The sequence below is a fragment of the Podarcis cretensis genome (assembly GCF_951804945.1).
Source record: "Podarcis cretensis genome assembly, chromosome: 9".
In the NCBI taxonomy this organism is placed as follows: Eukaryota; Metazoa; Chordata; class Lepidosauria; order Squamata; family Lacertidae; genus Podarcis; species Podarcis cretensis.
This window is the reverse complement of record NC_137178.1, coordinates 4,215,459-4,231,173: the sequence shown is the minus strand read 5'-3', so window position 1 is coordinate 4,231,173 and position 15,715 is coordinate 4,215,459. Positions and strand designations below refer to the sequence as shown.

The following is a 15,715-nucleotide window of genomic DNA, read 5'->3' as shown; positions in this document are numbered from 1 at the left end:
ATGAGTTGAAAAGGATGTTTAAATACACGTTTGTGAAGAAACCAGAAGCCTTCTTGTTAGGAATTACAGGAAGAGAAATTAATAGAAGTGATTATAAACTTTTTCAATATGCGGTGACTGCGGCAAGAATTTTAATGGCTCAAAAATGGAAACAAGAAGAATTACCAACATTGGAAAAATGGAGACGGAAATTGATGGATTTTGCTGAACTAGACAAACTGACAGGAAAAATTAGATATCAGAAAGATCACAAGTTCACACAGGACTGGAGAAAGTTTACGACTTATCTGGAAAATATTTGTGATGAACAGACAACGCTAGTTGGATTTAAAGAGGCTTTGTGATGAGAAAGGGTATTGTAAGAGGGAAAAGAGCTGTAAAGATTAATCAACTGGCAATACAATCATAAAGGAAATGTGAAATAAATTTAAAATTATGAGGATTGTGGAGGGAGCGGGGGGAAGTCCAAAAGAATTTGGTATTATAGTGGATATGAATGTGTCATTTAAATCTGTAAAAGAAAATTTTTCTAAAAAATTAATAAAAAAAAAAAGAACAAAACGGTGTAAAAAAGACCTGTGTTGGATCAAGTCACAGGCTCACCTCGCCCAGTACCTGTGTTAGAAATTAGCCAGGTGCCAGGCACGTTTTGAACCCTGATCTCTCAGGTCCTAGCCCGGCACTCTAAACACTAAACAGCAATGGCTCCCTAGAGCTCTTCTGCCGCAGGGCAGCCCTATAAATTAAGCAGGTGAATAAATATGAAGGAAGCCAATGTTACCTTAGAGAAGGTTCTGAAATATTTCCCCTGAATAATAAGCCCACCAGTCCCACACCGCCTTTCCCTGCAAGGATGCTGAATGCACTGCTCTGCGTCCCCAGCCACGAGGAGGCGCCGTTCCCACGCCATCACCACGGCACGCTGCTTGCTTCGAGAGCGGGTGCACCTACCAGATAAAAGAAAAAGGAGGGGGGTTTTCCTTACCATCAAGCGGTACATAAATGGTATGACAATAATATAAGATTGTGCGAGGCTGGGACGTCCCCCAGCCTCGCACAAAAGGAGAGGAGACCTGCTGAACTCACCAGACCATCTGCTTGGGCGGAGCTCGAAATTCGCAGATGGACTCGCCCAGTTTTTCCTGCAGAGGGAAGAGGCAGAGGGGCGATGAGGGACGGGAGAAAGAAAAGGGGTCAGCTGCCCCTCTCTGTGGGGCTACGTGCAGGAAAGGGCTGTGGAAATGAAACCACGCCATAACCACTGGAAAGATAGGCCAGCATCATCACTGTATTCCCCCGATTTCAGGAGAGCCCCCTTTTACACATTTGTGCCCTGTGCGTTGCACGCGAGACACTTCCTCAAACACGCCAGAAAATTACAAAAGAGGATTCCGACAACTTACTAAAGCAAGTTAAAATCCACTTATATGATTTGAGCCTGTTCTACTGATGAAGCCTAGGATGGTGAAACAAGGCTAATATTCCAGAAATCCTTGTCTTAGACTCTGTGAAAGGATTCTGTGGAACTGTAACAACCCAACTGTAACAACTAAAAACAATTATTGGACTCTATGAACAGACAGGTGGAATAGACATTTATACATGTATGGGCCTTATGCATGAACTGACTAAAGAATGAACTGATCCACTGGGTCTTCTGCTTTTTTCGTTGAACTTTATGAGACTTCTGTTGAAATCTACAATTTGATACAATGAATAGTATACTTTATTTATTCAAAAGTACAGCCGGTTACGTCTTGTGTGTTTATTGAGTATGTTTCATGTAACCATAAGTTTGTTGTTGTTGTTTTGCTAATGTTAATACCATGGCTGAGTTTTCTAAGAGGTTTGGATGCAGAGTTTAGGCTGCTGTGATGCAGAATCCCCTTTTGGAAAACAAGGAGTAGACACAGGCCTGCCAACAGGCAAATGCCCTCCTTCGAATTGTGCAGACCCGCAGGGCTGTGTGCATGCCACAGAACCTCAGCTTTCAGATGCAGAATCTCAGCTCCTGTTTAAAACCGAAAGAGCGACTTTCTAGCCCTTAGGAAATCCATTCCCTTTCTTTTTAGGTCGATTCTCTTTCAGAAAAGGGAGAAGGAATCACGGAACTGGCACAAGGTGTTATGCTGCACCGCCCTTCATCTGAATCCAGCCCTACCCCAACTTGGTGCCCCTGCAGATGTTCAAACTACAACTCCCATCAGCAGCAGGCGCTATGCTCCAAAACACCCAGAAGACGCCCTGTTGCGGGGGAGGCTAGCTTAATCCCTCTGGAGAAGACCAAGGTGGAATCCTGCAGTGAGGCCCACAGAGAAGTGCCTTTCAATCTGATGGATCTCTCTGCTTCCAAGGCGAATCTGGACACGGTGCTCACCTTAAGGTTGGACTTCCCCATCCAGGTGTATCCTGTGTCGGTGAAGAGAGCCAGGAAGCGATAGTTGAAGGATACTGCCATCCGCAGAAAGGAGCCAGCGTGAGGACTCAACCCAGGCAGGGTCTGCGGTGAAGGAAGGGAAACACAGTCAGCAGGGCCACGAAGGGCTGCTGATTTACTCCTTACATGCAATGCCCGGAGGGGAAAATGTCATTGCCTATTCATAAGTGGTTCTCAAGCCGATTCCACCCAGGAATCTGATCTCTTTCAGCTTCTGCCTTCTGGAAGAAGGTCCAGGGTTATAAAGACTAGGACTAGCCGCCTGAGAAACAGTTTCTATCCAAATGCGATTTAGGTTTTAAACACAGTGTAAGGTAGTCTCTGTGTGAGTATATTGTATTTAATTATGGGGTATCAGAGTTTTTAGGGGGTTAACCAGGCCGGGATAGTTGGGATAGCAGGCTTGTTGGTTTTTGAATGTTTGATGTAGATTTTTTCAGTTTCATTGTTCTGTATGGGACAATGACAATAAAGATTATCGTATCAACAGTTGAACTCCTAGCTGATAAAGATCTACCAATTGCACACCTGATAGCCAAATTTGCTAGGGCTGAGCTAAGAAACTCTGTTCCAGCTTTCCGCTAATGCTTTCCAGTTTTGAAACTTTATGCAAACTTTATGCATAATCTCTTCTATAATATTTGTTAAATTTTCTGTTTTACATTTTAGAGTATTCACTCAAACAACCTTAAAGTAGATCAGTGACTTCCTTTTTTCTCTTTCCATGGTTCATTTTGCATATCATAAATCCCTGAATATTTTACACAAACCGAACCGTTCAATATTCCATTATTACATCCATCAAAACTTATTTACACTGTTGAATTTATCTTAATGCTGCCCACGTTTTCAGATAAACACAATTTAACCCCATATATTCAATAAACATTTTCCAGTCTTCTTTAAATGCATGTTCTCCTTATTCTCTTATTCTATATGTTAGGTCTTCAAGCTGCGCATATTCCACCAGTTTAAGTTGCAGTTCTTCTTTATAATAACAATATAATAATAATAATAATAATAATAATAATAATAATAATTTATTATTTATACCCCGCCCATCTGGCTGGGTTTCCCCAGCCACTCTGGGCAGCTTCCAACAGAATATTAAAAACAATACAGCATCAGACATTAAAAACTTCCCTAAACAGTTGTCTTTTAAAAGTAAAATAGTTGTTTGCTGCCTTGACATCTGCTGGGAGGGCGTTCCACAGGACAGGCGCCACTACCAAGAAGGCCCTCTGCCTGGTTCCCTGTAACTTGGCTTCTCACAGTGAGGGAACTGCCAGAAGGCCCTTGGCGCTGGATCTCAGTGTCCGGGCTGAACGATGGAGGTGGAGATGCTCCTTCGGGTATACAGGACCTTTGGCCATTTAGGGCTTTCAAGGTCTGCACCAACACTTTGAATTGTGCTCAGAAACATACTGGGAGCCAGTGAAGATCTTTCAGGACCGGTGTTATATGGATCTCGGTGGCCACTTCCAGTCACCAGTCTAGCTGCCGCATTCTGCATTAATTGCAGTTTCCGAGTCACCTTCAAAGGTAGCCCCACAGAGAGCGCACTGCTCCACATAGAGCGCAGTAGTCCAAGCACTGGGCTCTCGCTTGAATTCCATTTTGGGGCTAACAAAACATGAGCCATTTCATGCTGTAAATTACTTTTTTGGTAAACTTTGATAGGTTATGTTGTGTGATTTCAGAGGAAAGCCTTGCTCTTTTCCACTGCTGTTCATTGTAATGGTATTTGTAAAGGCTATGCACAATAAATTGATTGATTGATTGATTGATTGATTAAGGAAGCAGAGCACAGCCTTTGAGGCTAGTAGCCACAGATAGCTCTGCGGCAATGCAGCAGGCTACGAATTGGTCCAGGGGGCTCCCACAAGAGGTGTCCCACTCAGCCCTGCATCCCCCTCACTCACCACCGGGGAGCAGGTCGTGTTGTCCAGCAGGTACAGCTCTTGGCCAACGGCAACGAGGAGGACGGTCACTCGCTCTTGGCACAGGACGGCCCAGCAGGAGGGTGGCTTCTGGACACCTGCAAGAGGGACAGGAGGGATGCAGGCAAGAAAACTTCGGGCAGAGGACACTTTGCACAAAGCTGAGGTTCATAGGCAGCAGCGGATGTGTCTGCTTGGGGCAGGGACTGTGTTACAAACGGGAAGCAGGCTGGAGCCCCTATAAACACCGACACTTGGGAAACACTGGCCTGCGAGCGCTCCAGTTGGAGAACAGCCTTTACCAAAGGTGTCATGGGCTTTGCGGACACTCAAACTCAGGATGCAAGGGAGAAAGGCGCTAAGAGGAAGGCACGCTTGGCAAACCGTCACCGTGATCAACTCCCGCCCGGGAACCTATGTCCCCACTGTGGAAGGACGTGTGGATCCAGAATTGGCCTCCACAGTCACTTACGGACTCACTTTTAAAACCGTGTTCATGGAAGACAATCTTACTCGGCTACGAGTGATCACCAAAGAAGAAGAAGAATTAATGGGAAGGAGGCTGGAGCCCCTAACGCAGGGGGAAGTTTGCTGCTTGCAGGTGCGTCCGGCAAATACCAGCCAAGCGGCACAGTCCAGGAAGCAGGAGTGGGGAGGCGAGGGATTGTTTTAGGGGAACGGCCAAAGCTTGCATGCAAACAGTCCCAGGCCCAGCCCCCAATGGCATCTGCAGGTAGAGCTGGACACGCAAAGGTTGCAGGTTTGTTCCCTGTACAAGACAGCTGCTTCCCGTCTCCACCCCCCCCCCCAAATATAATTTTTCATTAAGTTTCCAAAATTTTTGAAATGAGTTTCGGATTAGATAATTACAACATTGTTTCATGGATTTCCACCTCCACTGTGTTTTTATTCAACCCCTTTTCTGCTGAATTATATAACAAATACATTATCTTTTACCAACCCCCCCCCCCACCCTCTAATAGAGTTAGTTTTATCATTTTACTTCCGCTGCTCGTATTTCGAATTCCGCCCATGGTTTCATCTGGCTACAATCCTTTTTCAGACAGCCCCCAAAAATGCCTCCACTCTTCTATAAAAAGTTCGTCATTTTGGTCTCTTAGTTTTGCCATTTCCGCACAGTCCGATAACTGCTTATTTCTTTCTTTGCTTGCTTATTAAATTTGTATACCGCCGTTCATCTGAAAATCGCAGGGCAGTTCACAACACTTTTAAAAGTAATATCTGTAACGTCTCTAAGTATGGATATATTCCTAGATTGCAGGGAGTTGGACTAGATATCCTCAGGCTCCCCTTCCAACCCTACGATTCTAGGATTCTAAGCTGCCTGAAAGTGCTGGAGAGCTGCTGCCAGCCAGTGGAGGCAGCACTAAGCTACATGGACAAGTGGTCTGACTCCGCTTAAGCTGTTTTTTTAAAACTCCCATCCTCTACCCCTACTTAAGAAGACAAAGAAAATGAAAATAAAAGCTGCACACACAATCTGTATTTAGTGTTTTCATTTTGCATTTCTATGTTGTGAACCACCTTGTGGTCTTCAGGTGGAATACAAATTCAATAAATAATTAAATTCATATCCATGGAAGGATCTGACAGATCAAAGGATCTACACAAAGCCTCCGTCTAGACCTGATGGCAGAATCCTGAGCGAGACGGGGAGTGGATCCAAACGGTAATTGGAGGCTTAACGTGGCAGATCAAAGGATCTACACAAAGCCTCTGTCTAGAGTTTGGATTTGATATCCTGCCTTTCACTCCCTTTAAGGAGTCTCAAAGCGGCTAACATTCTCCTTTCCCTTCCTCCCCCACAACAAACACTCTGTGAGGTGAGTGGGGCTGAGAGACTTCAGAGAAGTGTGACTGGCCCAAGGTCACCCAGCAGCTGCATGTGGAGGAGCGGAGACGCGAACCCGGTTCCCCAGATTACGAGACTACTGCTCTTAACCACTACACCACACTGGTGTAGACCCGGTGGCAGAATCCTGAGACAGACGGGGAGTGGACCTAGACAGCAATTGGAGGCTTAACGTGGCTCAAGAACCGTGAGAAACCCAGAAACTTGGGAGAAGATGGTGACGGCTTAGCAAGCAGGCTTTGGAGTTCCGCAGATAACAGGACTGTAATTAGCGTTGATTGTTACCCAGGGAAGTAATTTCTCATTTTTCTTACTTCTCTACTTTTAAACTTACCAACCTACTGAGATTCTATCAGCACCTTCTTGTCTATGCTATGAGGAACAACTTGGGCAAGTTCTGTGAAGTGTCCTGGGCAGGCCACCAGCTGCTAGCCATTAACTGCCAGCTCCCTTCTATACTTTGTTCCTGGCACACAGAGAAGCTCTTAAGTTGAAGAAACCCAGCACTTTCTATTTTTCTCTCTCTTCTTCGGTTAAGGAAACCTCTCCTTGTTTGCTTCCCACGGTTATACTATGCCTGCTAGTAAACACTACAGCGACCCAGAAGATGCAGCTCTCTCACCGGTTTCCAAACAATCTACAAAATTTTTAACAGATCTGCTTTCATAGTTCCAACAAAAACCCGGTTTTCTCCCCTTGAAGATGATTGTGAGTGTGGGGAGAATATTCAAGGTGAGAGCGTAGAACTGGATCCAACAATGGGGCAAGTTGATCCTGTGCTGCTAAGGAATAACAAGTAGGGAGAGCACCCAAAAGTCTACTATAGTCTACAGTATATTGTATTTTAAAATGGGGTTTCAGAGTTTTTAGGGTTTTTTGAATGTCTTATGTTGATTTTCAATTTCATTTTTCTGTATGGGACAATGAAATATGGTCTGAAGCTCAACATCAAAAAAACGAAGATCATGGCCACTGGGCCCATCACCTTCTGGCAAATAGAAGGGGAAGAAATGGAGGCAGTGAGAGATTTTACTTTCTTGGGCTCCATGATCACTGCAGATGGTGACAGCAGCCACGAAAATAAAAGACACCTGCTCCTTGGGAGAAAAGCAATGACAAACCTAGACAGCAGCTTAAAAAGCAGAGACATCACCTTGCCAACAAAGGTCCGTATAGTTAAAGCTATGGTTTTCCCAGTAGTGATGTATGGAAGTGAGAGCTGGACCATAAAGAAGGCTGATCGCCGAAGAATTGATGATTTTGAATTATGGTGCTGGAGGATACTCTTGAGAGTTCCACGGACTGCAAGAAGATCAAACTGATCCATTCTGAAGGAAATCAGCCCTGAGTGCTCACTGGAAGGACAGATCCTGAAGCTGAGGCTCCAAGACTTTGGCCACCTCATGAGAAGAGAAGACTCCCTGGAAAAGACCCTGGTGTTGGGAAAGATGGAGGGCACAAGGAGAAGGGGACGACAGAGGACGAGATGGTTGGACAGTGTCATAGAAGCTACCAGCATGAGTTTGACCAAACTGCGGGAGGCAGTGGAAGACAGGTGGGCCTGGCGTGCTCTGGTCCAGGGGGTTACGAAGAGTCGGACACGACTAAACGACTAAACAACAACAACATTTGTATTCGTATTAACTCTAACTGCAAGAACGGCTGAGCATGTCTTCCAACAAATTAGAGGTATTGCCTCTCAGATAACCCAATGATCCAAAGAGGTCCACAGTTTATCAGTTAATAACAAGCAGGCATTAACAGAACACCAAAGCACCAAAGTGAAATGGCGACAACAAGAGCAGACCCCTAAGTGCGACATAGAACGTGCAGAGGCTCTTAAAACAAACTCTAGAAACTTGGGGTGCAATTTTTGCTTTTCAAAACCTTGGGTTTCAGGGAATGCACATGCAGAAATGGAAGAGCGCGTCTGGGGCAGTGCGAGTCGAGGGGCGAAGGTGGGCAGGAGGCAGATTTACCTGGCACCTGAGGCAGCCTGCGGAGTTTCAAGTCCTCGACGTTGGTGGCTATGGTGAAGCGGTGGGCACCGGTCAGGATGGCCACCCCCGTGCCGTATTCCGTGTGAAACACCTTGGCCTCCAGCACGTGGTTCTGAAGCACCTCCTGGGGGTTAGAGAGGAAAGCAAGGAAGCACCGGGCGGGTCAGGTGGTGTAGTGGTTAGGGCAGTGGTTCTCAAAAAACCAATCCCAGCAGTGTTTGATTTATAACACAGAACACAACTACTTTATAACATGATCGTGCAGAACCCAGAATTGCAGCTTCAGAAGATCATGAATCATTTCCAAAATATCATTATGAACGAGCCTCTTACATATATACCTTAGGTATGCCTACAAACTCAATGAAAGGTGCAAGCTGGCTTTTGCCAGGTAATCTCATTGATATTCGGTTGAATTTGAGACAAACAAATTCTCATCTCCTCAATCCACACAAAGAAGCCTTTCTCTTTTCTGATATTTCATTGAAAACCCCTGTTTGCAACAGTATGTCATAGAGAACTGTGGCAGAATAACTAATGCTCTTGCTCTCATTTTGAAAAGACAAATTTTTAAAAAATTTTTTTTGAAAAAAAGTGATATATTATATTTTCTATACTACACTGAAATGTTTGAATGTTTCTTCAGGCAAGAAGTGAGCCTACAGTTATGAATAACGTCCTATGGAACATTTCTAAGTGTTTTCATTATACAATAAAAACTGGGTGGCTTACAGCACATGTAAAAAAATTGTAAACCATCAGACATTTAAAATTTCCCAATACAGGGCTGCCTTCAGATGTCTTCTAAAAGTCAGATAGTTGTTTATCTCCTTGAAATCTGATCGCAGGACGTTCCACAGGGCAGGCGCCACTACTGAGAAGGCCCTCTGCCTGGTTCCCTGTAACCTCACTTCTCACAATGAGGGAACCGCCAGGAGGCCCTCGGCGCTGGACCTCAGTGTCCGGGCAGAACGATGGGGATGGAGATGCTCCTTCAGGTCTACTGGGCCGAAACCCCACCTCCCAAAAGCTGCCGGTTCCAGGAAACCCTCCTCTCCAAGGTCACTTACGTTGCCCATGCTGAAGCGCCGCTTGAACTCACAAAAGAGGCTGTAGACGAGGACTGAGCCATCCTCCTGGATGCAAAGGAGGTCCTCACTGGTTGTCCAGCCAAGGTGCACGGCCGGACAGTTCTTCCACTGGAGGGGAGACAAAAGCCCAGGGTTAGAAATTAGCCAGGCACCAGATGCAGCTATTTAGCAACCTGACACACTTTGGGATCCGCAGAGTCTTCACAGTTTGCATGACAGACCTCAGCAACTCAGCATTTTGGCTAATCTACTTTTATTTACATATAAACACACACGGAGCACTGCAATATGGCTCCCTCTCTCTCTAGCATCAGACAGCAAAGAGAAAAAGAACAAAGGACAATAGTCCCACTTCACGGAACACAGTAACGCAAACATCCTGTCTCCGTCACTTCCCACTCTGTGGAGTCAAAACATAAACTGTCATGTGAAAGACAACAATCCCATGACTGCAATCACGGAGCAGGAATTCTAACAGTTCTCACAGGAGCCAACCAGATGCCTGTGGGAAACCAGCAAGCAGGATTCGAACACAAGAGCCCCCTTACTCTCCTGTGGTTTCCAGCAACTGGTATTCAGAAGCATTGCTGTCTCTAACTGTGGAGGCACAGCATAGCCAACCTGGCTAGTAGCCATCAATAGCCCCTCTCCTCCATGGAATTTCCTAATCCTCTTTCAAAGTCATCCAGGTTGGCGGCCACGTCGTGACTCGAACCCAGCCCCTCTGTCGCTGAACCCCCAAAGCCCTCGTTCTCAGCTAAAAAAAGAGCTCAGTGCACGCAGCACGATTTGACAGTATTCCTTCAGAGTTTGCCCTTGCTTTCCCCCATCCTCCTCATTTACCTCCGTTGCCTTTACCACTGTGAGTGTAACCTCCTTGGGGCAGAGAACTGACCTGCCTTCTCCCTCCTTTTTTTGTTGTTGCTAATGTTACTATGAAGACAGAAGTGCCTGGCGTGCTCTGGTCCATGGAGTCACAAAGAGTTGGACACAACTAAATGACTAAACAACAACAACGTTACTATGCAGGGCTGGATTTGGGTTTGATGAGGCTCTAAGCTACTGAAGGTAATGGGGCCCTTTATATGTCCAGCTGTCCTTTGTCAACAACAAATTGTCACTCTTTTTTGTATTAAATATATGCTGTACGGTAATTTATGGACCTAATAGGTATCTAACCAGTGATATTTTAGGGAGCAGGCTACTTACCTCATAGGAGCCTACACAACACAAAACACTGTTACTGTAAGCAGGTTTTATTTTATTTGTTTTTTATCTTTATTTTGGAAATGTACATCCAGGTTTTTTCCCCTTTCATTTTTTGGGGGGCCCCAAGAGAGTGGGGCCCGAAGCTATAGCTTGTTTAGCTTATACGTAAATCCGGCACTGTTACTATGCCACGCACAGTGACCACTGATAACACAATTCGCTCACCGGAATGCTAGCCAAGAGGACTCCTGAGGCAGTGTAGATTTCCAGAGGTGGCCGGGAACTGGGAGATTTCTCTTTCTTGTTTTTCAGCAAAGCTAAAACGATACAGGCTTTTTTTTTTAATCACAATACAAAATAATGCTGAGAAGTCAAGCCCCTGACAATCGCCATTCTCACCTCCCATTTTAATTCTTTGTGAGCATTTCTTTAATTATGTCATTACTAGCAGCCTTGTAACAACGGTAGCTCAGAAATTCTAAGAAACCGAAAAACAACAACAAACCAGCGTCGTTTTGAGCCAGTAGTCAAAACCGAAAAAGTTCAGTCTGCCACCTTGATTCAAAATGATTCAAAATTCAGGAACCAAAAGACAAAAAAATTGGTTACGGTCCAAATAGACAGCCAAAATATAGAGCTATTATTATTATTATTGCCCATATGTGCCAACTCAACTGCTTAGGATTTACTAGTGGCTATTCTGGCAGCTAGCGACGCAGGTGGCTCTGTGGGTTAAACCACAGAGCCTAGGATTTGCCGATCAGAAGGTCGGCGGTTCGAATCCCCGCGACGGGGTGAACTCCCTTTGCTCGGTCCCTGCTCCTGCCAACCTAGCAGTGCAAAAGCATGAAGTGCAAGTAGATAAATAGGTACCGCTCCAGCGGGAAGGTAAACGGAGTTTCCATGCACTGCTCTAGTTCGCCAGAAGCGGCTTAGTCATGCTGGCCACATGACCCGGAAGCTCCCTCGGCCAATAAAGCGAGATGAGCACCGCAACCCCAGAGTCGGTCGCGACTGGACCTAATGGTCAGGGGTCCCTTTACTTTTATTCTGGCAGCTAGCGCCAGTGCCAGCCCTCTTTCCTTGCCCTGATTTATTTTGTTCGGAACCTCAAGGCATTCTCACAACAGCCCTGTAGGGTAGACTAGGCAGAGCCAGAGAGAGAGATCGCGCAACTGACTGCATCATGCATGCCCTAAAAGGTAAAGGTAAAGGTACCCCTGCCCGTACGGGCCAGTCTTGACAGACTCTGGGGTTGTGCGCCCATCTCACTTAAGAGGCCAGGGGCCAGCGCTGTCCGGAGACACTTCCGGGTCACGTGGCCAGCGTGACATCGCTGCTCTGGCCAGAGCCAGAGCCAGAGCCAGAGCCGCACACGGAAACGCCGTTTACCTTCCCGCTGGTAAGCGGTCCCTGTTTATCTACTTGCACCCGGAGGTGCTTTCGAACTGCTAGGTTGGCAGGCGCTGGGACCGAGCAGCGGGAGCGCACCCCGCCGCAGGGATTCGAACCGCCGACCTTTCAATCGGCAAGCCCTAGGCGCTGAGGCTTTAACCCACAGCGCCACCTGCGTCCCAGCCCATGCATGCCCTACCCCTTGGCAAATTCCCCGACTGCACCAGTGACTGAGACTGGGCCGAGAGAGGAAACCTCCCAGCTGCAAGAAAGAGGAGCTGGCTCTTGCCGTACCGATGGGGCCTCCGTAGGGCGCGGCAGCGACCAAGCAGTCTCGCAGGTCTTCTCTCAGGTTCCAGCCCATGGTGTACAAATCCAGTTTCCTGCAGGAAGAAAACATTAGCGGAAAAATTTGGGGGGGAGAAATGTCAGGTTAAATAAAAGCAGAGCCCCGAAGCATTGGCAAAACCCAGCATTCTGTTACCAACGCTGGTCAGCTCTGTGCTTTGGGAAGTCCCCAAGCAGGGCATCGAGGCAGCTGGCCTTCCTAGTCCTTTGCCCCCACCAGGCAAGAGACACTCAAAGATGGGGAGCAGGGAGAGAAGTAGGGTCCTGGAGGGATGTGGGGAAGGAGGATGAAGATGGAGGAGAAGATTATGGAGTCAGCAGATCAGCTGGGAACCAAGGTGTCCTCTGTTTGAATTTTGCCTCTGCCACAAACCCACCTGGCGACCTTAGCTCAGCCCCAGTTCCCCTCCCTGTTTGCAATGTGGGGTTAGCAACAGCAGCCTGCCTTGCAGGTCTGTTGTAAAGGTTACTGGGACAGTGCAGTGGTCTGAACACAGAAAAGTAGATAGTTCCTGGGCTCCAACTCCCATCAACCCTGAGTCCATTGGGAGATGGAATCCAGGAGAATCCCTGACGTTCACCAATGACATCTGTTATATTTAGTGTCAAATGCTGTCCCTAAAATAAAATAATAGTAATAATCAGTGCTTTTTTTCTTAAAAAATGTTTAGGGGTACAGTGATAGCTCGGGTTACATACGCTTCAGGTTACAGACTCCGCTAACCCAGAAATAAAATCTTGGGTTAAGAACTTTGCTTCAGGTTGAGAACGGAAATTGTGCGGCGGCAGCAGGAGGCCCCATTAGCTAAAGTGGTGCTTCAGGTTAAGATCAGTTTCAGGTTAAGAACGGACCTCTGGAACGAATTAAGTACATAACCGTGGTACCACTGTACTCTCATTTTGACTAAAGAAAATCACCATTTTATAGTTCAAATCGGGAGAAATAAATACAGTAAATGGACAAAAGATTCACAAAATGTTTAGGGGTATGCGTACCCTTGCGTTCCCCCCCCCCCCAGAAAAAAGCACTGATCATAATAATAACGAACACCTTGCCGCAGCAGAAGGCGCCTAAGCAAAATTTTTCGCAATCTATTCCCACAAATACACTGTGCTCAAACCACACCGTGAAGAAGTGTGCATGCACACGAAAGCTTATACCAAGAACAAACTTAGTTGGTCTCTAAGGTGCTACTAAGGACGCGGGTGGCGTTGTGGTCTAAACCACTGAGCCCCTTGGGCTTGCCAATCGGAAGGTCGGCGGTTTGAATCCCCGTGACGGGGTGAGCTCCTGTTGCTCGGTCCCTTCTAAAAGTCACTTGCAATAAGACGAATAAAGTGTTGGATTGTTAAGAATATAAGATTTTATGGACGTGCATGAATAAGTATAAAATAATGGAAGCAGGAGGGGGAGTGGAGGGAAGTCAATCAAGATTTATGGTTTCAATTTTTTATGGTGGTGAGTGGTTTTTTGCGGGGTGGGGTTGTTATCACAAAATTAATAAATTGTATTTAATTTTTTTTTAAAGGAAGCTCGTCTGATCAGCTGCAAGCCCCACCCCACCCCCCTGAGTCCGGCTGGTGCCCTCCCAGTGCAAAATGCTTTGCAGGAGCTGCGCCCCTGCCCCTGCGGAGGGGGTGAGGACCCCCCCCCTATGAATATAAAGCATTGGGGGTGGGTGGGAGAGGGGTTATCCAGGGAGTGGCAAAATTGGGGAAGGGTCAGAGAGGGGGGAGAGTCTCATGGGGGGCGCTGGGGAGGCGGGGGGGCGCCCACTGACCGGTAATAGGCCGCTTCCCCGAGGGGGTCCCAGTTTGCCGTGTAGCAGTCCATGCCTTGCGCCCCTGGACCCAGCAGAGATGCTCTGCTTCCCAGGACGCTTCCGCCCTCAGCGCCCACTCCAGGCAAGCGGACACAGCGAAGCCGAAGCCGCCATCTTGAGCGAGGGCACGGCGCTGCTTCCGGGGCCTGGCTCTCCGCTGCCCCCTAGAGGAGGAGCCTCTGCCGCCTCCGCCCTTCTGTCAATCTCTCTGCAAGACACGCCTCTATTAAAGGGCCCGCGTTGAGATCATTCATTCATTTTTATCTTATTTTTATGCTTCTATTTTTTTATGTTCTTGGGTGGCAGCGCTAAATATTTGTTATTTGTATTTTTACTTCTTTTTTGGGGGAAAATATTTGTCGCTGCTGCTGCTGTTTCATTTTAAAAACAGAGAGGGTTGCAAAAAGCAGGTGAAGATTTTAGAAAGGTGCAAAAACGGTAAAAGCAGGCACATTGAAGGAGTTGCAGCTGCCAGAGGGATTGACAAATAACAAAATACCAGGTAAAGAATATCCGCGTTATCCAATTGCCCAAGTACAGTTCCTGGTTTGTCGCCTTGAAAACGACGGCTCGATTGCATACGTGATAAACAAGTGCCAAATCATATTTGCTGTCAGAAATATCTGGAGGTTCTAGTCCTTGTCGAGATGTCAAATTGTGCATATGAGATCATTTCTGAGCAGGCATGCAGAACAGGACTGAGTGGCAAATAAATAACTCCCCACTGCCTCTGGCCCTCATTTGCAGTGCAACAGCCAGGACAGGTTGTACAGTTATAATTTAGCTTATGGTATCCATCATCTCTGACCATTACCGTATTTATTTATTGCATTGCTATCCCACTTTTTCCTCTGAGTTCAAGGTGGCCCACAGGACCACTTTATTGTTACAACAACCGTGCAAGGCAGGTTAGGCTAAGAGGCCCAAAAGGCTGACCCAAGATTCATAGTTGACATAGGACTAGTAACTAGCCGAAATCCAGCATCACCTGAGCTCTGTGAGTGCAGCTTTCTCCCGAATGAAGTGCAGAGTGTTTGAGGACCAGGACATTCGCAGGGAAACCAAAATGCTTGTTTACAAAGCTATTGTACTACCAACCTTACTGTACGCTTGTGAAACGTGGACCACTTATAAATGCCATCTCCAACTCCTTGAAAAATTCCATCAACGGTTTGTCCATCACATCACTTTGGAAAACAGGCAGACTAATACCAGTGTATCAGAAGAAGCAAAGATCACCAGTGTCGAAGCTATGATTCTTCAACATCAACTTCGTTGGACTGGTCATGTTGTGCGGATGCCCGATTATCCTCTTCCAATAGATTTTCTCTTTCCGGTACTTCCGAGTTCAGCACGGTGCACAACCCAAAAACGCACAACCTGAAGCATCTGTAACCCAACGTACCACTGTAGTTTGAATTCGGTATGTATGGGGGTGCCAAAATCTTTTAAGTGCTTAGGACCTCTCTAAAGGTCTTAATCCAGACCTGGTGAGAAGGCTAAAAAGCTGCCCCTTCATGCTGGTTGGGTGACTCTGGGCCACTGGACAGAGGGACCATGCAGCAGAAATAGTAAGGGTATTTGACCACTACTACCACC

The 15,715-nt window shown here is 46.6% G+C and overlaps 1 protein-coding gene and 1 long non-coding RNA gene across 2 annotated transcripts in view; one reads left to right on the top strand and one right to left on the bottom strand.

Moving 5' to 3' along the window:
• The window catches only part of VPS16 (VPS16 core subunit of CORVET and HOPS complexes), a 42,432-nt gene extending 28,187 nt beyond the window's left edge, over window positions 1–14,245 (bottom strand). The window contains exons 1-9 of the mRNA XM_079990796.1: window positions 14,075–14,245; window positions 12,240–12,328; window positions 10,776–10,867; window positions 9,321–9,449; window positions 8,230–8,374; window positions 4,360–4,475; window positions 2,378–2,500; window positions 1,087–1,142; window positions 858–947 (exon numbers count right to left, since the gene is read on the bottom strand). Of these exons, the coding sequence (XP_079846922.1) occupies window positions 858–947; window positions 1,087–1,142; window positions 2,378–2,500; window positions 4,360–4,475; window positions 8,230–8,374; window positions 9,321–9,449; window positions 10,776–10,867; window positions 12,240–12,328; window positions 14,075–14,127 (893 nt within the window). The 5' untranslated portion in view covers window positions 14,128–14,245. The remainder of the gene's footprint in view (window positions 1–857; window positions 948–1,086; window positions 1,143–2,377; window positions 2,501–4,359; window positions 4,476–8,229; window positions 8,375–9,320; window positions 9,450–10,775; window positions 10,868–12,239; window positions 12,329–14,074) is intronic.
• Window positions 1–15,715, top strand: part of LOC307224469 — a 251,115-nt gene that overhangs the window by 232,629 nt on the left and 2,771 nt on the right. The gene's annotated exons all lie outside the window — the stretch shown is intronic.